The sequence below is a fragment of the Geospiza fortis genome, unplaced genomic scaffold, assembly GCF_000277835.1.
Source record: "Geospiza fortis unplaced genomic scaffold, GeoFor_1.0 scaffold11, whole genome shotgun sequence".
Lineage (NCBI taxonomy): Eukaryota > Metazoa > Chordata > Aves > Passeriformes > Thraupidae > Geospiza > Geospiza fortis.
In genome coordinates, this window is record NW_005054304.1 from 9,451,746 (window position 1) to 9,475,975 (window position 24,230).

Sequence of the window (24,230 nt, forward strand, 5' to 3'; positions counted from 1 at the left end):
AATTTAACTCTTCCTCTTTTACTCCTTTCTTTAAATGTAGCTTCTTAGGTTTGTTGACTTATTACAATGATTTTCATATAAGAAATTCTATTGCTGAGCAAGAAAAATATGTAGTACAAGATTTATTTTTCTCTCAGGGTCTATTTTAGATTTTCTGAACATAAATGTATTAACCTTATTCTTTCAAGTAGCTATTAAAAGGTTTGTTCTTGCTTGTTTTAGGTGGCTAACATTTTTAGCCTACCAACACTTCTTCCATCTCTAGGCTTGATGTGAGCTTCATGTTTTTCTCACGTATGGAGTCAAGGTTTTAAACTCCAGTTCTAAGCTAACTTCCAAGACAAAGATAACAGAGAGTACCCATGACATTTCCTCCCCAGTACTACTCCTTCTGACTTCTCTTGGTACAGCCCAGCTGCTGGAATGTGTGCCTTGTGGCTCTGCTCCTGAAGAGGCTCCTGCAGCCGTGTCTCACTGTCAATTTGGCAAGCATTAGTCATAGTTGCAGCTGAATTTCTGATTGGTTTTTCTGGGTTTGTGCCATGTGTGTTCCACATCCATATCAGTGGACAAAGTAGGTGTTTCCAATGTGGGGGCCTGCAGTGTTCTAAGGAAACGTTTTTTGGGTAAGGTTAGTTAACTGTAGTATATTTTATAGAAGACAATTACTAAATCTGACATATTTTCTGGTGTCATGCATGTTTAAGTGTTTAAATTGATTTTTTGCTGAATGTATTACTAAATCTTTGAAATGTCTTTCCTTGAGCATGGTGGTACCTTAGGGAGACAAACGTGAAATCTGTGTTGGAGTGAATCAACTGCCCTTTTTGGCAGGGTTTTTCTACTGTCTGGATGTACAGGTAAATCTGGTTCTTTAACTCACAAGAGTTAAAGATGTGAAAGATGTTTTAGAAATGAAAGGAGAAAATCCACTGCAGCCTGAAAATGGAGTTCAGTCTTCACAGAGATTGAACTTCTGTCCACCAGCTTCAGTCCAAGGGGAAGCAACTTTGAAAAGGAAAGCAGTGTAGAAATACGAAATATTACATGTAGAAAAGTGTGGATGTCTATAATAACCACATTCATCTTTAAAAATGCTTTTTACCCTTTTCCTCCCTTATCTGACTGTAACTCTGTGATAATGGTTGTTTTATCTGGTATGGTCCCCACCTGGGAAAAGACTTCAGCAAATCATTCCTCTATTGAAATATTGGGTAGGGAATTGATTTAGCAGTGGTGCATTAAAAGAACAGCAATAAGAAATACAAGCTGAGAGGGAGTAATCTCAGATAACTTTATTTTTTTGGGTAAATAATAATCCCTGTGCTTATTTACAGAATATCGAAATACTTTTCCTTATTTCTTAGTTAAGGTTGATCAAACCAATAGTCAGGATGTAGCATGGAAACAAACTCTTATTTGTGAGACTTGACCACCAACACATTCTTCAAGAATTCTGGTATTTATGGAAGAAAGCTTACTTTTTATATTCTTTTACCCTATATTTGGCATCTATTTCCTTTCATATTCTGATGGAAAATGTTGCACAATTCATGCATTTAGGTATGTTACCAGTATTTGTAGTGAGCTGCAGTGCTTTACACTAATGAAGAAGTTTAATTTTACATCCTTACCTAGCTGTAAAATACACTATTTTATACAAATGAAAAGTTGAAAGCTGGGGAAAATATTTTTCTTTCTCTCTGAAACTACACAGCCTCTCAACTTGAAACACATATTTGCTGTAGGCCCCTTGTTCTTGTGCCTTGGAGTACTTTTAGATGTTGACTGAAGCTGAAAGAAATGAAACTTAGCTGGATTACAATTTTCATCTCTTTTAAATAGATTAAAAGAAGAAAAGGGAAAGAAAAAATTAATTTCAGTATTTTAAATTCATATTGGTGAGCATAACCACCTTCTTTTAAGTGAAGATTTTACAAGACCCACACTGTTGTATTTTGTTGGCATTAGTTGACACTTGTTTTTGATTTTTGCTGATGTCAGGGTTTCTAATTCAATTTTAATGAGTTAATTGAAAAAAGAAATAAATACATTAAAAAAGGAGAAAAATTAAGTCTTTAAAACACTTTGGAGGAATTAGGTTGAGGAAAAATGAGAAAGAAGAGTGATTTGAAGAACAAAATAATAAAATATGGGAAACATTGTTTTATTGTCATCATTTATGATTATCAGCCTTATTTTATAATCAAATATGTGTGGGCAAAATGTTACACCACGGCCTTTTGTTCATTGTGCACATGAGAAAAATGGTTATGAGGACCACAGCTCTCATACTTACATTGCTTATATTGACGTTATCTTATTGAATTGTATTGAAATGTTTTCAATTTTCAAATTATTTCATTTCCACAATGATTTGTTCAGTGGAACTAAGTCTGTGTTTCCTCAGGTTATTATTTATTGATATATATTGCATTTAGATAGAATATGTGTCTTCTATGCATAATATATAAACAATATATTTGCTTGTTTATATTCCTTTTGAAATATCCCAACCTGATGGAATTAAACTGGTAGAAAGACCATGGATGCATGGCTTGCCTTCCCCCAGTGCTTTTGCCTGCATTTTCTTTTCCTGGTGTACATGTTTCTGGTGATCTCTCATGGGTGTTTGTACTTTGAACAGCAGGCAAAAGAATCACTGGAAAATACAGCACTGTTTGGTCTGCTGTTTTCCTTTGAACTAGCAACTTGCAGTACAACTGGTTTTATCATTTCAGGATTGTTATTAGAGTGTGTAGGATAGGCAGAAATCCTCTGGCTGCCTTTCTGTTCTGTACTGTGTTATCCTCTGCTATATTTCAAGTCTCAGGCCATTCAGGATAATCTGGATGGAGCTGGGAAAAAAGGAATGTCTGCAGATGGCATTCTTCTGTCTGTCTTGTAATAAAAATTCTCATCTGCAAAACAGAAATGGTTTTAAAAGAACCATAGTCACTCACATCAGTGACTTGCAGTGACTTGTAGATGGGCAAGGTGCATCATGGAGCATCTGGGACAAGGTGCCATGGGTGCTCATCACTTTGGGAAGAAGACTCACTTTTGGTTTCAGCATGTCATAGCCTCACTCTTTGGTTTTGTTACTTCACAGGGTGCTTGAATGCAGATCAGCTCTGTTTTTGGCTCCACAGTGAAGCTGGCTGATGGCACATTCACATTTTTTAATTATTGTAGTGGCAAAGGCTGCACATGTTAACAGAGTCTGTGTGATGTTGCTGAAGGCAAAAGGATTTTTCTAGGGAAGGGTAAAAGGCCATTTAAGGAGTGTGAAGAATGCAGGTTCTGAAAAACACCTGCTTTTAGGAATACTGTCCTCTTAATTCACGTGGGCTTGCCTGATTGCTGGGAGGAGTCACTCTTAGAAATCTGTCAAATCCTTTTGGGAGAGTGATCTCTTTTTTTATTGGAACAGACTCTCTCTCGCTTAATCCATGTCATAGTCTTTAGGACATTACTACCATATGATGAAACTGAATATTTTTATTGAATCCATTGTGTAGTGCCAGTGGACCTGAGGAGGAGAAACGATACTGGAGAGAACATAAAAGGAGTTTCTTTTCTCTTTAGATGGGTGTAGGAGAGTTCAATATTACCAGAAAAACTGCTTTGAACAATGCTGATAAAGAAGAGGTTTAATGAGGCTGGGGCTGTTTGTGGAAAATTAGTCCGTATTAGGGTATTATTCCTTCAGGGAGCGTTTATAATGCCGGCACAACCTTGCAAGCTTTCAGCTGCTGATGCATGGTGCACCTGTGTGTTCCCCTGTCTGACCTCAGAGCTGGCTTGAAAATCTCTGGCATCTGGAAGTGTGGGGAAAGATCAGGTTTTTAATTTTTGTGTGGGGAGGGGAAAAAAAAAATCCAGCTTTTTTTTTTTTTTAAGCTTAGAATGCTTTGTCTTTTATATCTTTTTAAAGGATACTGGAAACTATTTAGTGGGTATCCTTTTTAGTGGTTTGAGGTTGGGTTTTTTCTTTTAATTTTTTTAAGCTAGTATCTTAAAGATCTCATAGTGATATGTCCAAAGAGATGAATAATACTCAGTTAAAAAATCTGGTTGGTTGGCAAGACTCGAGAAATTAATTTCATACTTTTGCTTATCTCAGGAAGAATGTTCTCCTTAGCAAGTGCGGATTTGAACATGACAGCTTAGGCATTTATCTCATTTGTGGAGGTCTGGAATAGCATCTCATTTTCAAATTGGAGCGATGTGGAGATAAAATGTAAATACTGCCATATGAAAATTGTAACCTTGTACACCATCACTGGGGGCTGCCGTAGGAACTTGTAAATTGTAAGTGCATGTAATTTACATTGCTTGGATTTAACTGTTTTGTAATTACACTTTGATTTGTATCTTTTTTATCAGACATGGTGGGGTGGTTAAGCAGTGCTGCTTATGAACTATCATGTGAGTTATTTCTTGGTATAAAGTTGTGCTTATTAAATGCACGGATTTTCTCTTTTGGAGTTTAAAAGTTGTTCGATTTGGCATCTGTAGCTTATTTCTTGCAGTCTACTTAATTGAATAGCTTCTCTGTTTATCTTAAAATGCAGATAAATGGCTTTCAGCGCAGTGTTTATAGCTTAATAGTTCCTGAAATGAGAGTCAACATTATCTCCTAGACTCTACTAGCCATAACTAATGATCCCTCTGCTTACACTGTTGGGCAAGCCAGGAGACACTGAACTCTGCAGAGAGCAAGGGCCCTGTGCAGTGGGAGGATAGTTTGTATGTGATGGCGCCTGCTAGACAAGGCTTTCATGGCTCAGTAGTGTTAATTGGGAACCAAAACTTGTCCTTGGCCACCTCTAACCTCCAACCTCCTGTTACTGAACTCTTCTAGGAATATGGATACAAACCTGAAGGGGAGTTGACAGCACACCGTATTCTCCCTTGCCTCATCATTTAAGGTGGATAATAATCAGATTGCTCTTATGTTTGCTTCAGTTTTTCCCATCAGAGCACATTTTGCAACACAAAGTCTTTGCAGAAATTTGGTGTATTTTAATGTTCCAAATATCACTGGCAGGCAGCCTAACAAAGGCATTGTGTTGAGGCCTGGAAGAGGATGAGAAAATAATTAGGCAGCTGGCAATTACTATATTTTGTTCTAGGCCTTTTTATACGACATTTAAATTTGTTAATGAAAGAAAGATGATTTTTTTTTGCATTTTCCTGACCTTTGGTTTAGTTGTGAATGAAGAGTTGTAAGCTTTCCTTTTTAATAGAGTTAAATGCATGCTCTGGGTAGAGAGAAGGGAAAGAAAGAAAGAGAAGTCAAGTGGATTTTTACCACCCATCAGTAATGCTTTATTTTTATTACCTTGGGAACAAAGGTTCCTTGCTTATGCATCAAACTAAAATAATATTGGGAGGAATTATGGCTTATGGTGTTAGGGGTTATTCTTCTACATTCTGTCAGCTTGTCAATATGACCTTTTCCTGAATTTTTTAACTTGCAAGAGGAGTATTTATTGGAAATTGCAGATGTAGGTGTTGTGAGGTGGATATCACCCTTGAACTATTTCAGCCAGCTCAGCGTTCTGGTTTCAAACAGAAACCAGAACCATCTAGCAGGAAGAAGAAAACCAGGCAATCTAGCAGGAAGCTTTTGGTGGTTTGAGGTGAAGTTCAGCTAGTGATATACAAAACAGTCTGTATCCCTAATTTCTGTCTCCACAGCCATCTAGTCCACTGTTTTGACAGCTAATTCAATATAAACATCTAGGTGTGTGACTGGTTGTATATGAAAGCTGTTCCTGCTTATATCAGTCTTGTTTATGTTCCAGCTTCCATGCTTTTCATTGTTTTTCTGAGTTTTCACGTTATCTTAGAATTTGAGCTTTGTGCTGGCAGAACAGCAGGCTGGTACAGAGCACAGTCTGGGTAACACCACATACACTGCAAAGGCCACAGTGTACCAAGAAGGCAAATTCAAAAGATTTGAAGTCTCAAATTCAAAAGTTGTAAGTAGTTACAACTACTTACAACTCTTACTTAAAACTCTGAAGATGATTTTGGTGGACATTGCCATGAATGAGGTCCAGGAGACACGAGGCAGAATGAGCAGGATGCCCTCAGAGAGTTAAAGAGAGGGATGTGATTGCTGCCAGGAGCACTGAGCAGTTTCTAGCAGGACCACAATTCAACATTGTGTTGGCAGGAATTTAGACATCATCTGTCTTTTTCACTTGGTACATGTGGTCTTGATAGAGTTACAGGTAGTTCTCTAAACTATTGTTTAGAGATATCAGGGATGAATCAGGAACAGACCAGAGTATGGAGGAGGAAAAATTTAGCCATTGCCTTTGCTAGTATCAGATAGCTTCAAAAAAGCATGTGTAAGGCTCCAAAAAAGGAATTAAGTATTTGAAAAAAAACAACCACATGCAAATTTTTTGAAAGAGGAAATTGGAGGCAGCTTTTTTATTTTGATTTTATGTTGTATAAAGTCTTGTTTCTTAGTTTTTACTCTGTGATCTATCAAATATCTACTTGTTTCAATCAGAATCTTGACGAGTTAGCTCTTCTATAAGAAACCAGTTCAAAGTTCATATAGGTCCAGATTACTTATGATCATTTTCTCATAGGAATAAAGCTCCTATTTTTTTGGAAATAATCCCATTGGTAAACAGCAGCTGCAATAAACCTTCCACCAAGAAATCTGATACGTAGTTCTGAGTGTGCAGATATCTCTTTTTTCATCACCAGTTTCCAAACGTGGAATTAGATTAGGGAATGATGGAGCAGAAACTGAAGTATCATTTTGTAGAGAAGAACATTTCAGTACAAATGCTGGGAGTGTGTTGTGGCTGCAATGTCTGATGTTTACAGCTCAATATCAGAAAGAAACATCAGTAACAGCATCTGTTGGTCACCTCTGACAGTTACATGCTACCATGGAAATGATGTCATGTGGCGGAGGTGTGGTATATTACGGCCATATTATCTGGAATAAATCCTGATTACCAGATTAAGTTAACTAAATTATTTCAAGTATCCAAAATAATAATCTGTGTGGTTTTGTTTTTAAATAATACTGCTTTGTTTTATATAAATATGTGTGGATCACAATTATGGGGAATTTTAACAGTGGTTAGTCAACTTGTGCAGCAAATATTAGGATCATAAAATGCTCTCAATGGCTGTGTACTCTACCTTGAAATGAAATTCTTGCTATTGTTCCATGATGGGACCAAGTTTTGATGCTGTTTGATGCAGTTTATCAAATTTCCTGTCTTTTTTGGTTTGTTTGGTTTTAGTTTTAGGTTTGCTTTTTTCTGGTGGTTTTTTTTTTTTTTTGGTTGTTGTTGTCATGTGCTTTTTTGTTTGTTTGTTTGGGTGTGATTTTGGGGGTTTTTTTTGGCTGGTGTTTCTTGGTGTTTTTTTTTGTTTTTTTGGTGGTGTTTTTGGGGGTTTTTTTTGGCTGGTGTTTCTTGGTGTTTTTTTTTGTTTTTTTGGTGGTGTTTTTGGGGGTTTTTTTTGGCTGGTGTTTCTTGGTGTTTTTTTTTGTTTTTTTGGTGGTGTTTTTGGGGGTTTTTTTTTTTTTTTGGTTGTTGTTGTCATTTGCTTTTTTGTTTGTTTGTTTGTTTGGGTGTGATTTTGGGGGTTTTTTTTGGCTGTTGTTTCTTGGTGTTTGTTTTGGTTTTGTGGGGGTTTTCTGGGTTTTTTTTGTGATGTGCTATGATAAAACCTATGTATCCTGGTAGCAACTTCACAACCTCTTTTCTGCCTCCTTCTCTGAAAAAATAAAATCCCAAATTGCTGGTTACATGCCATTTCTTTTTATAGTCTGTTCTCAATTGGCATTTTTTGTACCACAAGAAGCCTAAAACCCCATGGAAACCTTCTTGTGATTGCTCTCATCGGCAAATACGTGTTGGATTGGGTAAATGAGGGCCAGGCCACTGTGGTGTATCCTGTATCACAAGTAGCCCCACTTTAAAGGGAGGTGAGGAGCAGAAGGCTCCAGCTTCAGCGTGCATTTATATACTGACCTTGGAAGGCGTTGCTAACCATCTGGAAAGCGTTAGAAACTCTGTATTGCTCGGGATCTTTGTTTTATTTGTAACTCCAGGATTTTCTTTGCCTTGTGCCTTTTTACTGTCACATCCTATGTAGCCTGAGTACCCCTCTGCGCCGGGCTGGAATAATATTGTTTGCCAGCTTACAATCAAAGGGAGCGCAGAGGGAAACAGCTGAGCTGTATTAAGCAGAGGCAGCCTGGGCTGCATTTCTTTGCTGCTGAATAACACGCCACAGGTGCAGGATTAGCCCGGCCTACGGTGCTGTGTTTGCTTAGCAGAGCCACCCTCAGCCTCCTCACATGACGCTCATCCTGGGGGAATCTGGCAGTGATGTAGCGAGCGCGCCCAAACTCCGCGTAAGTAGAAGGCTTCAGCTTTTCAGCTCACAAAGCACTTGTGCTTCCCCCCGCCTCGTCTTTCCCTTTTTCTTCTTTTTTCTTTCTTTTATATTCTTTTTAATTTTTATTTTTTTTTAAGCCTAGCTTGAGCAGAACACTTAAGAGACTGGGGAGAAAAAAAAGTAAAACAGTGAAGTTCGGTGGGTTCTTCAGAAAGGTCAGAGAGGGGCTGAAGAAGGAGCAGTGTTGCTGGTGTGCTGGCAAGATGTTGGGCAGCAGGGCGCCAGCTGCTCGTGGTGCACGGGGTCTTGTGTTTGCAGCTTTGGCTTCTGCAGGGACACATTCACATACACACACACACTCTGGAGATTTCCTATTCATTCGCTTGGACCGGGGTTCAGGGTTTGTACAGTGTCAGGAGGCCGATGCAAGCCTTTAGTTGGTTTAGATTGAAGGAAGAAAGGTGATAGATTTACAGAGAAAATATTGCAGATAAAACAAAAGGTTTCCTGTTACTCTTTTTGGTGAGGATTGAGGAAAAAGAAATTTTTAGAACTAGTACTTGGAAATCAGCCTGATCTTGAATTTAAAAGGATGTTTCACTTTTTCTTCTTTATATTAATCTTTGGATTTGAAGTTAATTTAAAAATAAATGTTTTGGCAGTAATAGGCTTATTCTGGTGCCAGGTTTGCATTGTGGGCCTGAATTTCAGAGCTGGGACTGGTTTTAGCCTTAGTGATTGTCACCCTTCTGTCTAACTCTGGTGATATATAGTGCTTGTGTATGTCAGTAATGCTTTTTAAAATGCTGCATCTGTTCTATACATTTTAAATGCTAGTTAATTGGAAAAATAGTAAAATAATAAAAACAAATGTACTTTTTCTCCTACTCATTCATATGTTCATATTTTTGTCCTACTGTTCATATCTGGCTGGACACTGGAAAAAAAATGTTTTGCATTTGATGAGAATTGTGGAGAAATCTGTAGAGAATGGAAGAAAGACGGTCACGCATCTCTTGAAAACTTTTGGTCAAGGAGAAGAGCACATGGGATGTGAGCTTGCCAAGGGTGTTTGCAGTGCACGTTTCTTAGGTTTTGAGGTTGTGTATGAAGCTGTGAAGGCACATGTGTATGACATTGGGAAAAAAGCAAAGGAGGCAAACTCAGTGGGGCTGAGGGCTGGTTCCTCCTCTTGCAGAGGCCTAAGTGGGTGGGTGAGCATGGAAGCCTGTTGGTGGGCACTGGTTGATGGGCTGGTGGCAGTGTCACTGGCACAGGTGGCACACACCCCCTTCCTGCCCAGGGAGGGAAATGCTTTTAGGCTGCTCAAACACTTCTGGAAAACCATAGTGCTTACGTCTGCGGTCAGAATTCATCACTGTTGTTCCATGCATGCAATTAATTTTGGTTTGCAGCAGAGATGCTGTCCTCCCCCTCTAAATGGATTTGTTTGTTTTCTGTCAAGGGGAGTAAGTCAATGACACTTTTCTGTTGCATTCAGCTGTGTTTGCAGAAGATAAGGTTTGTGCCTCAGCCCTCGTTCATGAACACAAAGTTCTTCTTCATCGCTTATGGTTTCCACACGTGCTGTTCAAATGCCTGCACAGCGTGTGTGGTGAGGCCAACTGTAGCAGCAGTCAGTTCGATGCAGTCCCTGCCTTGGCAGCTTAACAGGGCAGCAATTTATACTGTCACTTGTTCAGTTGCTTAAAACTCTGCTGGGCCAGGTGACCTGTCAGGGTGGCATTTGCCTCCAGGCAGAAAAATTCCTGTAGGTCCTTGAGCACTTCATTCACTTCAACAGTTAGTTGCTGAGAGTGTCGTAAACATGTGGGATTTTGGGAAGCAGATGGTATTAATCCATGAAAAATTATCAAAATGCTAGTTTTTGGGTTTTTTTTCTGACACCAAATAATCTGTCCTTCTGGAAGATAGGCAGGCACTTGAGGAAAAGTTGGAAGGGGAATTGGTAGGAAGCATCATCATCCCCCATGATTTGGGAAGCATGGTAAATTAATCAATAAACTGAGTTTAAAGCAAGTTATAAATGTATGGCTACAGAATTTGGGAAAAAAAAAGCAAACAAAAAACCAAAACCATTAAAAATATAGCGTAAAAAATAGACCATAACAGCTGTATGACAGTTCTGGTTTTGTGAATATCTACATTATTTAATTTATTCTTACAAGAAGAGTAAAAGGGAATGACACCAGTGTAGCAGAAATTAGAAAGGAGTTGGTAATTTATGAAGTAAATTTATGAAGTAAATGCTCTTTGGGCTGAGCTGGGGTTATGTCACATTTACTCCTGAGCAGACCAACCCAGTCAGTCAGAAGGGCACCAGCACCTCTGAATAGCGTTGGCACTAGTTTCTGCAAGCATGGCATATGCACATGCTAATTATATTTTAATATCCAGGTGCAGTCTTTGATTTTGAGGTGAGAATGGCTAGCTGGTATTTTTATCTTCCAGACACTATTTTTGTCTCAACTGCACAGTGCTCCTGTGTTTCTTCTCTTTTGGAAAGGCAACAGGAGTGACAGTGATTTATTAAACATATCTAAGAGATCCATGAGGTCAAAGCTGTCTCTTGCTGTTTCATTTAAATTCCATTTTCTGAATCCCTCCATCTCAGTATCATCTGAAATGATAATAAGTAAAAATCTGCAGCTTGCCCAGTGCAATCTTTGCTCTTTCCTAAAGATCAGATAGCAAAGCATGGATTAGTTGCAATGGTATCACATTGCATTGCTTCCCATCTGTGTATTCTTTCCCCTGTTGCTGCTGTTCAGGAGAGTTTTCAAGATCACTTGTATTGACATTTACATAATCTCCTGGTGATCACATTTGGTGTTTGCTGCTTGGAACTGCAAGAATATGTGGTGATTTGCAGCTTAGAAGCAGAAATGACTACCTCAGGATGTTAACAATAATCTTCCTATATTTTTAAAATATTTTTTTTTAAATGTAGAGTGTGGCACAGACTCTGCTGTTTGTTTATATCCAAATTGCCTTTTTTAACGTATTTGTGCCCTAATTTCTAGCCACTGTTTTGAGCATAATTTAACTTCAGTGCATCTATGTTGACTACTCTTGATCACTTTTTTGTCATTCGTTTTGAGGGAGATGGCCACCAGAATGAGGTGGCTCCATCATTCTTTTTCACAGAATATTCCCATTGGAAGGGATCCTCAAGGATCGTCAAGGCCAGCTCTTGAATGAATGGCCCATATAGGACCAAGCCCACCACCTTGCTGTTATTAGCACTGTGCTCTATCCAAGTGAGCTGATCTCAGGCATTAAAGTCAGGCTGAATGGCCAGTAGGTCCCTGGTTCCTCTCTCCTGCCCTGTTTAAAAACTGGAATGACATTTGCTTTCTTCCAGTTCTCATGTATCTCTGTGAATTGCCACAGCCTTTCAAAACTCATTCTGGCGTGTGCCAGCTCTCTCACCACTCATGGATGCATCCTGCTAGGGCCTGTGGACTTGTGGATATCAAATTTGTTTAGGTGTTCTCTAATCCAGTCCTCCTTGACAAAGGGAACATCTTCCTCAAAGCATTCCTTCTGGGTCAGATTCCTGGGAGATGGTCTTGGCACTGAAGACAGATGCAAAGGTGACCTTCAGTATCTCTGTTTTCTCTGTGTGCAGAAGAATCAGTGATTCTCACCTTGGACTTTGGATCTCACCTTAGTATTTATGAAGTATTTGCATTTAGTTGTTCCAGATTGATAGCTCCAACACATTTACCTTTGCTGTGTAAAATACAGCTCTTGAAAAGGGATTAAAATAAAGAAATTGTGTTGGTATCTTAATGAGAATTGTATGAACTACCTGCTCATTCATCTTTGCAAATATTAAAGACTAACTTATATTTTAAAAGCTTTTTTTTTGTCATAGAGCATTTGCACATTGAACCAAAGGATTGTAGAAGATAGAATTAAACAAGATGTTTGACACAGCTGGGGAATATTTATTAATGGATAGCGATAGACTTTACTGGGTCTAAGCTGACAGGATAAAACACTTTGCATGCACTTTCCCTTGGAAATTTTGAAGTTGTCTTTCTGTTCTATTTATTTTTTAATTTTGTGTTGGTACACGCTATAAAAATGTGCCAACCAATTCCCATTGTCTTCCAAATGAAAAATATGTCAAAGATGAACTGTGGGCACCAGAAATGAGAGGAAAACAGACAACAAATTACACGTGCATTTGTCATGGGCTGTGTTAGCAAAGAAGCCTTTGTGTTTGTAAGTTCTGAGTAGTATGGGATGGGTATTAGTTTGAAGGGTCTTTTCTCAGTGGCTTTGTCACAGCTTGTTACATTACATGCTAAACTTTTTAGCTAATAATTCTGAAAAATAAAGACATCATTTAAAGTGGTGCTGGATGCTTGTAGCTATATTGGAAGTCAGCGGCAATTCTATGAATACGGAGAGGAACAGTTTTTAAGAAAACTGTCTTGACAGGTTGTTTAAAAGCACATTTTATTTTAAACCTTATTTGGATTATGAATAGAAACAAAACAAGTTTTGAAATATAGAGATGAAAAGGAGCAACTTGTAGGTTGTCTGTATTTTGTTGTACAGGAAAGCCAGCATAGGTGGGAAATTGTGCAAATCATACATAAGCCCTACAATGTTACATTTTTTGTTGTATGTTAGTTTATTACAGTGGATGTATATCAAGGTACAGCTATTTTGAAGCATGGATTGAGACCAATCTCAGTTTGGGCTCACTAGTGCAATATAGCCACATACTGAAAAGTGAAGTGTGCTGTTTTGGTTTTTTTTTCTGCTGTATTAATACCAGATTTTGTTTACTGTAGTTTTGGATCAAAAATATGAAGGTCTCAGCATCTGATATTTCCTTGAGTTTTATGGTAGCCTTGAATATCCAGCAAAGGGAAACTGTCATGATCCAGTTTTCCTTCTCTGTTATGTACTTATCACCAATAAAAAAGTGTTTTACTGTTACCTCTTGACTATTTTACACAGTAGATCAGGCTGAGTTAAGAGGTGTAATTTATTTCAAGTCTTTTAACTGTGCTGTGTTTTCATTGCTGACTATTTGCCAAAAAATATCCCATGGAAATTCTTTTATCTGGGAGCAGTGAAGTACAGTGGGTTAGCAGTAGCTTATTTCCCTTTCTCCTAAAACAATCATGTTGATGGTATAACCCTGGCCTGGTGGGAAGTCATCAGGCTGTGGTTTATGATATGGCATAGGAAACTCCAGCAGGATGTTGCAAGATAGTTTTTTATTTTAATAAAAGCCTGTTTTGAGGAAAAGCCCACTATGTAGATTAGTGCAGAACACTGATGAAATCACCCTGTGGTTTAAAATTTCTATCTTAACTATTTTGTCAAGTTGACTGATTTTCTTCTCAGGTTTGCATTGTTTTGGTTTGTTTTCAATTACAGTTCTGACACTTTTGTATGAATATTGTTAATTTCCCTTTTAAAGAAGCAGTTGAAATATGTTGAAACAAGTTGTTCCATGATGTGCGGTGCTTCTTTGGTGTGTGCCTTCCCTGAAGCTGTAAGCCTTGCTTGCAGTCAGGGGGTGGCCAGATGTTGGTATTAGACTGGGAAAACATGAATGGATGGTATTGAGCCCTTCTTTTTTTTTTTTTTTTTTTTTTGTCCTTAGCATCTCTTTGGGGAAGGAGCAAGCCTGACTTTTACTCCTTACAAACCCCTGCAAGGTCGTGACAGATTTGCTTTTTTCACTGCATAGACAGCACATAAATCTCACAGCTGTGGCACAGAAATCAAGAAATCAATCTGTTAAGATAACTATTGCTAATTCTTCATCCTTCAGGAACAGGCTGGCTTAAAATTCAAATCACAGAATACAGAGAAACAGAATAAAGAGCTTTTCACCTCCTGCATTACCAGACTTGTTGAATCGGAGCAGTGCCCAAAAGTCATTACCATCCAATGGCTATGGGCCAGTGTGAAATGAGTCACTGGGCTTTATCCAGATTCTAGTGGAGAAATTTCTGTCCAAATCACATAACTATGGCTACAATTGGCAGGGGCTGAAGTACTTACTGGCAGCCATGGCAGAGAGTTTGAGGACTGAATGTACACTGAGAGACTGGCTCTCCAGATCAGATTTTTTTGCTGCACCTATGTGAGCCAATGTTAAGCTTAAATAGGTGATCTTCCTTTTGTGTGTGAGGTACCACTGCCTGCAGACCTGTCAAACCAACAAACAACAACATTGTTTAAAACCAAGTTAGAATTCATCCTTATAGTTACTTCATTGTCATTTGGAGTGGGGATTTGTGATGCTTCTCACACTTGTAAAAAATTACAGCAGAACTCCCTGAAATGCCATGAAAGGGTTTGCCATATGACAGAGTATTTTGCTGTAAATCTTAGTGCTGATAGATGGAAGATTATATCCAAGAAGGTTTATTTGTTGACTCTGGAAGTTAGTAGAGGTTTAAATTAGACATTAACATTATCCTGTATGACCATGAGAATGACTTTCTTTTTACAGCACTTTATTTTCATTGTTTTCCTTCTCCTGGATTCAGGATCTTTGTAGATGTTCCTTTCTGGGAAAGACCAGAAAGCATGGAGGGAGAAACACACTAACACATGGTAATAACAGAGAAATAGCATACTGCACACAGTCCCCATTCTCAGGTAGAGATTCGTAACAGAGGCCATCACATCACAGTTTTCAGTGGTCCTAGGCAGGAAAATATTTCTCAGGAGTAGCACTCCCAAGAGACATCAAAGCCCTGGCAGCTGACTTCCAGTCCTTGTGGTGGATGGTGCTTTGTACCTGCTGTATTTTAGTGGAAAAAGAGAGTTAAGCTGAGAAACTCAGCTGAACATGATGAATCTGTACCAGTCTCATGATGAGCTTCAGGTGCTCAACTGCTTTGCTGAATTCTCTGATGCAGTCAGTGAGTTTCTCAGCAGATGAAAATAACCTTAGTTTTGATACCACTGTTTTTTGCATTTCTCCCAAAGGATGGGAAGGTGACTGTGATCAGACTGCAACAGAATTGGCTACAGCAAAGAGGCAGCCAAGCGTAAATAGCCTGAAATCTCTTGCTTTCAGGGCTCTAGGAGAGCTTTCAAAACCCAAAGGGCTTCTAAACCCTAGACAGAGCCAGGCCTGCATGACCAACATGTGCTTGTTACAGAACAGCAGCAAATGCAAGAGGAACAAGCTGTTCACCATCCCAAACTGTGCTTTTCACACCTGAAATCAGGAGGAACTTGTTGCCAAGCTAAAAAGTTCTCCCCACTTCTCTTGTGAGTTCCTTCCTGCACATTTCCTTTAGGGGATGGATTGCTGGAAAGCCTTTCTGAGCTGAAGTCAAGCAGACATAGAAGTCAAGAGACCTTGTTGAAACTCAGCTCTGAGTGGGAGGAGAAGAGGTTTTGCATATTCCATGGTCATCTGCTGGGTGAGACACCTGAATTTCAGAGGCAAAAGATCTGCCCATCATTTTAGCTAGCAGCCAGGAAATGAAGGCGTGAAAGGAGCAAGAGAATAGAGTGAGAAGAGTTTTACATTTTAGAAAACAGAAAAGAGCTTGCTTGAAAGTGTCTTATTCCTGCCTATTTTAGTTTTATTGGATCTAATATATTTGACATGAACTGCTATGATTTTGCAGTAGTTTTGACTCTGGGGATTAGGTGGAAACAAAATATTAGGCTGCATTGCTGATTTCAACTCTTGGAAGGTGTAAATTTGAATGCCAGCCTATCTGTCCCTAAATTTTCCCAAAACCAAACTTCATCTCTAAATAGCCACATGCTTTCCTGGTACTTCAGACTTTTTATTCCAATTCAGCAGCTTCTGCCTGTCTTATTATATCTGGGAGTGCAACCAGGTCTAGGGGTGGAAGCTGTTGTTTATGGCAAGTTTTGGAGAAGCTGTTCATAATCACATCACTGGTGAGTTATGGCCACAGATTATGTTCAGGTATGACTTCTTTTATGGTTGTTGAAAAGTGAATGATCTATGGTTGTATATATTATGAGGATGGCATTTAGCTGCCTAAATTTAATGCATTCAGATACCATCAAATGTGTAATTGAACCATTCCCCCTTTTTTTGTGCTGGGTGTAAGAAGCTTTTGTCTTTACACTCCTTGTTGCAGAAAGATCCCTGCTAAAACTGGTAGCTTGTAGAAAGAGCTGTGGAAATGATGCTCAGAGTAAACTATTACACTGGTGAGCTAAAAGTTCACTTGGTTTCCTCATGAGCTTGAAGTCTGAAAATCCTTGACAGGAATATTAATAGTTGAACATTCCCCATCTAATGCTAACAAAGTAATACTGACAAAAATGGCTGTTTGAAAGAGAATTTAGGTAATCCCTAATCCTGTGACCCAGGGAGCAAATCTCTGTTGATATTAATTTGTTATGCACAGGCTGCCTAATCATATTAGGAGAAACAAACAGTGCATTGTTTTTCCTTTAATGTCAGCATCTACTTCCTCTTGAGGTACAGCTGTGAGTACACAACAACACAGACACTCAACGCATCTTGAGTGAACTCATGCATTTAGTTCTGATTTTGCCAAATCTTAGTGGAAACAGTATGGGACTGACAGCCAGTTGTGTCATGAATCCAGTTTATGTCTTAATGCTGGGCACAAGGGTTATGAGCCCGTGGTTTGTATATGTTTTGTAACTGGTTGTCTGGTTTGACTTTAGAAAGAGGTGAGCTAATCAAGAGGCAAGTTGGTTTCGGTGGCATACAGAGGTACTGAGCAAAGGCCAAGCTGTATGAGTTTTGTGTTTCATAGGAGTATTAGTCTGGCATGGTGAATGATTCTTTTTCATGTGTATCACCCTAATATTATTGATATACCTCTTGTGCAAGGAATGTGCAAGGAGTGGAAGGGCTATGGTGTTAAAAGGCTAGCACTTCTCTAAATGCAGTGTTCTTATGTGCAAAGCCCCACTTCTCCCAGAGCTAACAGGTTAGAGCTTTTTCTGACTCTGCTGGGGATAAGCTGCATTGTCTCATGTTACACTGCAGAAAACGAAAGCCTGTCTGCCAATTGTGATACCAGAGCTGGCGCAGGAGAGCAGGGATATGCAGCTGGAGGCATGATGTGCCCTGGCTGGTCCCATGCTCCCAGGAGCACAGACTGGGCTTTTTCAGTCCTCCTAAGGGCAAGGACTGATAGAACAGCCCCATGCTTCCCCCAGCCTTACCCTGCTTCAGAGTCCTTCAGCCTCACTCTTACCTGAGTTGTTGCTTGCAATCCAAGCCCTGAAATAACTGTTTGTCCCCATCCCCTCTGCCTGTTTGCCCACCCTATCTCTCCATAGGGAGCTAAAAAAGATACAATTTTTTTTATCAGCTCCACAGTAAATCATTCCTAATGATGGAGATTTGGAAAAATCTTAGAGTAAAGAGCAATCAAAATAATTATAATACCAATTCTTTATAAAGACTTAACACTAAATCAAGAACTTCAAGCCTGCTCTTCATCTACTGTGTTGGAGACTGCTGCTTGTAAGTGACCCTTTGGTAACATTTCTTACAGGGAACCAAAGGGAGACTGAGGAACTGCCAGTTGAAACTTTTCATGCTAATCTCATTTTTGTCTTTGAGGCTTAAAATTTTTACAAGGACTGAAAGCTAATATTTATGAGTAGAGCTGGGGGAAGGAGGTTGCTTAAACATCTCCTAGCCTATCACCAGCATCTCCAGCTGTACTTCACCAGCTCCATGGAGATTCAGTACTCTGATATTTTTAGAAATAATCACCTCCATATATTTCAGCATTGTTCATCCGAAACCACATTCTTTTCTTTTACTTTGTTTATAGACTTTTCTTTTACAGAAGTGAGCTCTTTGCCTTGTTTTCCAAGCAGGGCTTTTGCAATTCAGTGACAGAACGTGCTGTTGAATTTGAAAGAACATCAGTTTCTGTTAAGACTTTGTTAAATTGTATGCTTATGTTCTGTTCTGCCTGGAGTATCATAAATCCCACTGATTTTTATGGGGTTCAGTAAATGTAGATCTGTGCTGAGTGCTGTGGAGATAAAGAAAACTCAGAGGTGTAAGCAAGGATTTGACCTGTGTAATGCAATAGAAGAAAAGCTGTACTGTGCAATATATAATAATAAAAGCACAGTATATCTCTTGGCAGTGGCAGAGCTCTAACATCAGTACCTTTGATCTAATACCACTGAGGTCCAATAAGCCTCAACCATGGTGACCATGTCAAACTACAGAAAAACACTCTGTAAATAATGAGTGAACCCTCATCTCAAATAACTTTCTTAAGTTTTGATAGGTAGAAGTAGTTTAAAGCCTTCATTTCTGGTCTTGCAATACATCCTAGAACTGTTTCTTTTTCTTCCTCTCTTACAGCCAGTTTTCTAGACAACATGGCCTTGCGAAGTTCTGGCAAGCTGAGCTTGGAGACCAGAAAAGACGGTGAGAGCACGGCCCCTGCTCCTCCCCAGAAGAAGCTGTCCTGCCAGTGCCACCACCACTGCCCTGAGGACTCGGTCAACAACACCTGCAGGTTTGTGGGATAGATATCTGCTGATGTTACATGCATGGCAAAACAAACTCGTGGCAGCTCAGCAATCCCAAGTTGGGTGTTGCAGTTTTTGTTTAAGCAGTGATATGTAAATGAGTTGGTTTTCACTGTCTGTCTAAAAATCAGAACTAATTTTTACCTAGATATCAGCTGCATGGTTGTTGGTTTTTGTTTTGTTTTGCTTTGTTTTGTTAGGGCATACACATATTTATAATTTTAGATAATACTTGTTTTAATGAAATGCATATGGAATATTCTGAAGGTTGAACTTTGTTTTTAAAGGAGCGTGCAGTTAATGAGAGGAGACCTAATCGAGATATATTGAAATGTCAATAAATGCTTATAAATTTATAATCACTCTCAATAGAATACTATTTATAAGAACCCTGGTCTTTGTGTCTACAGCAGCTGTATCTGTAGGTCCTTAAGGCTTTGGGCTTGTTTTTTTTTTTTTTTCCATGCTAAAAGGAAAACTATATTGAGGTGAAGTGTTGAGTATTTTTGTCTACTAGCTGTAGTCTTCTGTTTAATTTTGGGCTAAGAGTAGTACAGGTTTGTCGTCTGGGTTGGATTCTGCTTCGTCAGGACCTTTTGGCTCCCCGGGGGAGAGGCAGGTCCAGATGTGCACAGTATCCTTGAAGCCTCAGCACTAGGCTGTGTTGTCCTGGCACCGGCTGAAGCAAGCAGAGGTGACTGAGGGGACCTGTGGGGGGACCAGGCTGCTGTTCCCCTACCCAAAAGCAGCTCTTGCTGGACACACACAATTGCTGTTGACTGAAGGTTGAGTGAGGGTTGAATGAACCTCTGTCTTGGCTTGAGGTGCAGGTACAGTTTGCTTTAGCTGCAGCAAAGTTGGGCTGAGCTCTTCATGTTCCATATGAGAGATTTAAACTTCTCTGCTTGGCTAGAAGCAGGTGTGATACTGGAGATACCAGTTCTCAGTCTGGTGGAGCTGTGGGAGTCAGAGGCATAGAAGCAGGGCACAGTTTTGAGCCCAGCTGGAGACGTGCTGTTTGAGGTGAGATTGTCTGACTGTGAGATTGTGTCAGCTCTTCAAGGCAGTGTATTTAAAAGAGAAATGGGGAAAGCTTAAGGTTGCTGAAGGCACTGATTGCTTTGTTGGATTTTTGAGTTGTGGGTTTGCAGCCTGACTTTATTCTTCTCAGCCTGCAGTTTCCTACTAAAATGTATCAAAGTTTTGGTGACAGCTGTAAATACCATTCCCCCTTTCTAACCTCTTCCTACAAGCCCATGTTCCAGCCAGGAGTTAGACCTAACTGCTCTCACATGACAGTCAGTTTAAAAAGCTATAAAACCTCACTCTGATAGCAATTTGCTGATCCCCTGCAGCGTCAATCAGCTGTTTCCTCTTCCTGCCCAGCAAGAGCCACAGCTTTCCTATGTGCTGTCTCACACATGCAGCAACAGGGAATTTGCAGATGACTTTTAAATCCTTGAATTAGGAAGCACAAAGGGATCAATGTTAAGGAAACTGACTGAACAAGGTTTATCCCCCAGCTGGGTAGGCCTGCTTTTGCATGTCGCTTTGTAGGTATCATTGGCATTAAGTATTTTTTATGGAACTACGAGTGAATGTCCTGTTAGAATGGATTTGTGCATTTTCCCTCAGTGCAGTACTTTAAAGAAACTCTCTTCAGAGTCTCCTTTACGGTGTCAAATGTCAAACTTTTTTATAGGTATTAATGCCCAAGGATAGGCAGTTAAGTGGTAATAAAACACAAAATTGTAACCCCTTTTGTCTTCATAATCCTTGAAGACTTCAGGCTTGAATGTTCTGCTTTATTCCCAGACTGATTTTTTCCAATTTAGACATCAAAATAATAATTGAAGCTGGAATTTATCCATCAAGTATTAATCACTTTTCTGCCCAGTCAGGAGTTTCCTGGAGCAGTTAGGAGACTTGCTTTAGATCAGCTCCTCTGTCCTGCCCTGTGCTGTCACCTGAGTAGTACCCACCTTGCCACTTGGCCAGTGAGCAACAGCATAAGTGAAAAATTGCTGAGGAGTTTGGAGTAATATAAAACAAATTAAATTAATATAAATGCACTGCCTTCATGGCTTGTCAGCAGTAATCATGTTCATGATAGTGATCATTGCTGTGGCTCCCACTGCCTTGGTATGAGAGCTGCAGTGAGGTGTGAGGGACTCAACACCCCTTCTTTTCCCTGCATCTGTTTTAACTGTTGGTGTAATAATTAATTTTTTAAATTCTCTACTACATTGCTGGAATTATGGATTACAGAGGAAATAAGATCCTGAGCCTTCTGTTGGGAAAGAGGGGTTATTAGATGTCTGGTTAGCTGGTTATTAGGTATATGCTTTGTTGGCTGGATAGAGACAAAATTTCAAAAGATTTGAGCACAACCTACCAGGTTAGCAGGGATTATAAATTTCCCCTGAGTTTTGGAATCATCCTATTAGTCAGGCAGTAATTTTCATATTTTATCCTGTGTGAATGACTGTTGGCACAATTTTAAAGCACTCAGGGAATCACTATAAAGGAAGTTTCCCCATTTGGAAGTTCAAGAAGTATCAATTGCAGTATTTGTCTGAAGAATAAATTAAATGCTTCAGATTAAAAGTTATTGCATTAATTATCTGCTTGCCATAGATGTAGCCACTAAAAGCATTTTATTTTTTTAAGAAAAATTTTAAGATCAAACCTCTTTTCAGCTCTTATCAATCTGTTAAGCTTTAGGCTGTGCTTGGACCTTCAGAGTCTGGATCTGCCAGCCCAACAGGAATGAGCCAGTGTGTTCTGGAGCACCCAAGGGCCTGGCAAAGCTCTGACACCCAGGAAATTCGCTGAGTACATCCACAGCCAGGGCTTGGGCTCTGGAGAGCATCAGCCACTGTCCTTACCAGGGTTTTTACTAAAGCAGTGAAGCATTTTATGAACCCAGGAGCAAGAACCTCTGAAAGTTCAATGCAAAAGCATTTCCAGCTGTGTTTAAATTAAAACTCTCAGAATAGAATAGCTATTCTTACTGCAATCACCATTAAAATTTTCTCCTAAAAAACAGTCTGTCATCTCACATGAAGATTTTTATCTGCTACCACAGGTATTCAGCTTTAAAGTACATATCTGTCCCATAGTACCAGGGGTCTGAATGTTTATATAAAAATGAGGACATCTGGTGGCCGTTTGAAATCCTCTCCATAACTGTATTTGTAGAAATTTAAAAGCCAGTATTCTTTAACCACATCTATATCAAATCCTCCAACAGCCCGCTGTGTTCCTGTACAGAATTTCCCGTTCTTTATACTTCTGCAGTTTAAGTCCAACAATACTTTGGAGAGCTAAGGATAACACTGCAGCCTAAAAGGCAGAATGCTTTTCTCTCTAAGCAGAAAAGCCATAGCTCTAGTTAGAGTGTACTTTAAAAAATGGGGCAGTCCCTGAGCACAGTGACGTTTTGGAAGACCCATTGCAGGGTGAGCTCATTGAGGGAGGGTTAATTCCAAAGTGTGGCAGAAGGGGACCAAGGTAGGAGCTGAGGCTGATACCCTCACTCACCAGGACTCCATTTCCTCATGGATATGTGAACACAACAGGCAGAAACAGCTCCTTCAGTAGCCCTTCCCGTGGCTGGAGACAGGCACTTCTGTACCACTGCTCAGGGGTCCTGGGTAGGGGGAAAGAGGGGTCACAAGTGGGGCCACTCTGGGCAGTTGAAAAATACAAGTGCACTCAAGGCCCTGACAGATGAAACCTTTGGAGAAGGCTCACAATCCTCTGCTTGCCAAGGGTGTGCTAAACTGCTGCGTGTTGAAACTTTATTCTTCTTTCAGAACATCTGTGCAATTCATAAAAGGCTTTCAGTGAAGAAGGTCAAAGCTGCTTTGAACACAACCAGGACCTTGTTTTACTGTTCCTTTTCAAGTTTTCTGTGTTCAGAGTGAATGCACGGACAGTTATGTCTGATCATAATTAATTGCATATTTTAAAACGCAGTGTTACAATTAATTGGCTTTGACTGTAATGGGATTGCAGTAAAGGCAGAGGCTAATTAGGTGCCTTGTCACACTCTATTTTCATGCACAAATAAATGCTGACAGTTTTAAAGATTGGGCTGATAAAGTTTAAGTTCCTGTGTGTTGCCTACTAGATTGTATTTCTGCCCAACTGTGTCTTTGGTTACCTAAAGCAATAAAATAATTAAGTTGCTTTTTCAGTGTTACCAAAGGTGATAAGTCACTTGAGTGATGTTATCTTCATTGTCCTGTTCTCCAGATGATATGCTTGAATTTTCTTTGTAATTTGGTAGGTGGAAAAAAAAAGACTTTGACAGTGGCCAAAGCACCAAGTTCAGATAACTTTTGTTTTAATCAATTTTAATTTTTAGGGAAAAGTTCAACGTTTTCTGATAAAGGAGCTATAGTGAGTTCTTAAATGTTAGCCTTTCAATTTTTTAATGTTTATGTTCATTTTGAAATTTCATCCTTTATACAGGAAATTTTTTAATCATTTTAAAAAGAGTGCAGAGACTTGTTATCTTGCTTTGGATGGAAGTAAAAAATGCTCTTGCTCTTTCTGGTATCAAAATGAGGAATATAAAGAGGAGGAATGGAAAAAAGTAATAATTCTTGTATGGACTCATTTGAAATCAAATTAAAGATAAGGCATCTGTTAATCAAATTGTGAAAGTTACCTGTCTCTTTGTGATAGGCATTGAGTGAGGGAAAGATGTTGCTTTTCAAAGTTATGTATTGCCATCCCTGGCTGTGTCACACACTCACAGAGCCAGGTGGGAAATCTCCAGCGGGCAGGTTTTGGTAGCTGAGGAATCACATCTTCTGTAAGAAATGGCTGCTGGCCAGTGGGGACATCTGTGTGAGCAGATGCAAAGCTGTTGGCCTTGGTTCCTCTCTTGTGACATTTAGGAAAGGTCTGAGTTAAGATCCCTGCTTTCTTTGTGGTAATCTGTAATTGGAGCAGGATCTTCTATATCACTGTCTGTCAGTGTTTCCCTATTAACTCCCTTTATTCTCCTGGCATTTGACTTGTCTGTCAGAATTCACTCTTGGCAAATATGTAACACAGCAAAGCTCTATTAGTGATCACATCCAAAGTGAATTTAGTCACACCCCTGCACCATACTCTAATGATGGTGCTTCAGTGGAGGAGGTTACTGGATGTGTACCCAGATGTAACCAGTTGTATCCACACTGAATTCCTTCTTTACACACCATTTGCAGATTCAAATTACACAAAATTAGAATTCACATTGCAGATTTTAAGAAAGTAGCAGTTCTACACAACGGGATTTT

At 39.4% G+C, this 24,230-nt stretch overlaps 1 protein-coding gene across 4 annotated transcripts in view; it reads left to right on the forward strand.

Moving 5' to 3' along the window:
- BMPR1B (bone morphogenetic protein receptor type 1B) overlaps nucleotides 1-24,230 on the forward strand; it is a 185,649-nt gene that overhangs the window by 138,143 nt on the left and 23,276 nt on the right. For all 4 annotated transcript variants that reach the window (XM_031066363.1, XM_031066364.1, XM_031066365.1 and 1 more), the window contains one exon: nucleotides 18,764-18,920. In XM_031066363.1, coding sequence (XP_030922223.1) covers nucleotides 18,781-18,920 — 140 coding nt within the window. In that variant the 5' untranslated portion in view covers nucleotides 18,764-18,780. The remainder of the gene's footprint in view (nucleotides 1-18,763; nucleotides 18,921-24,230) is intronic.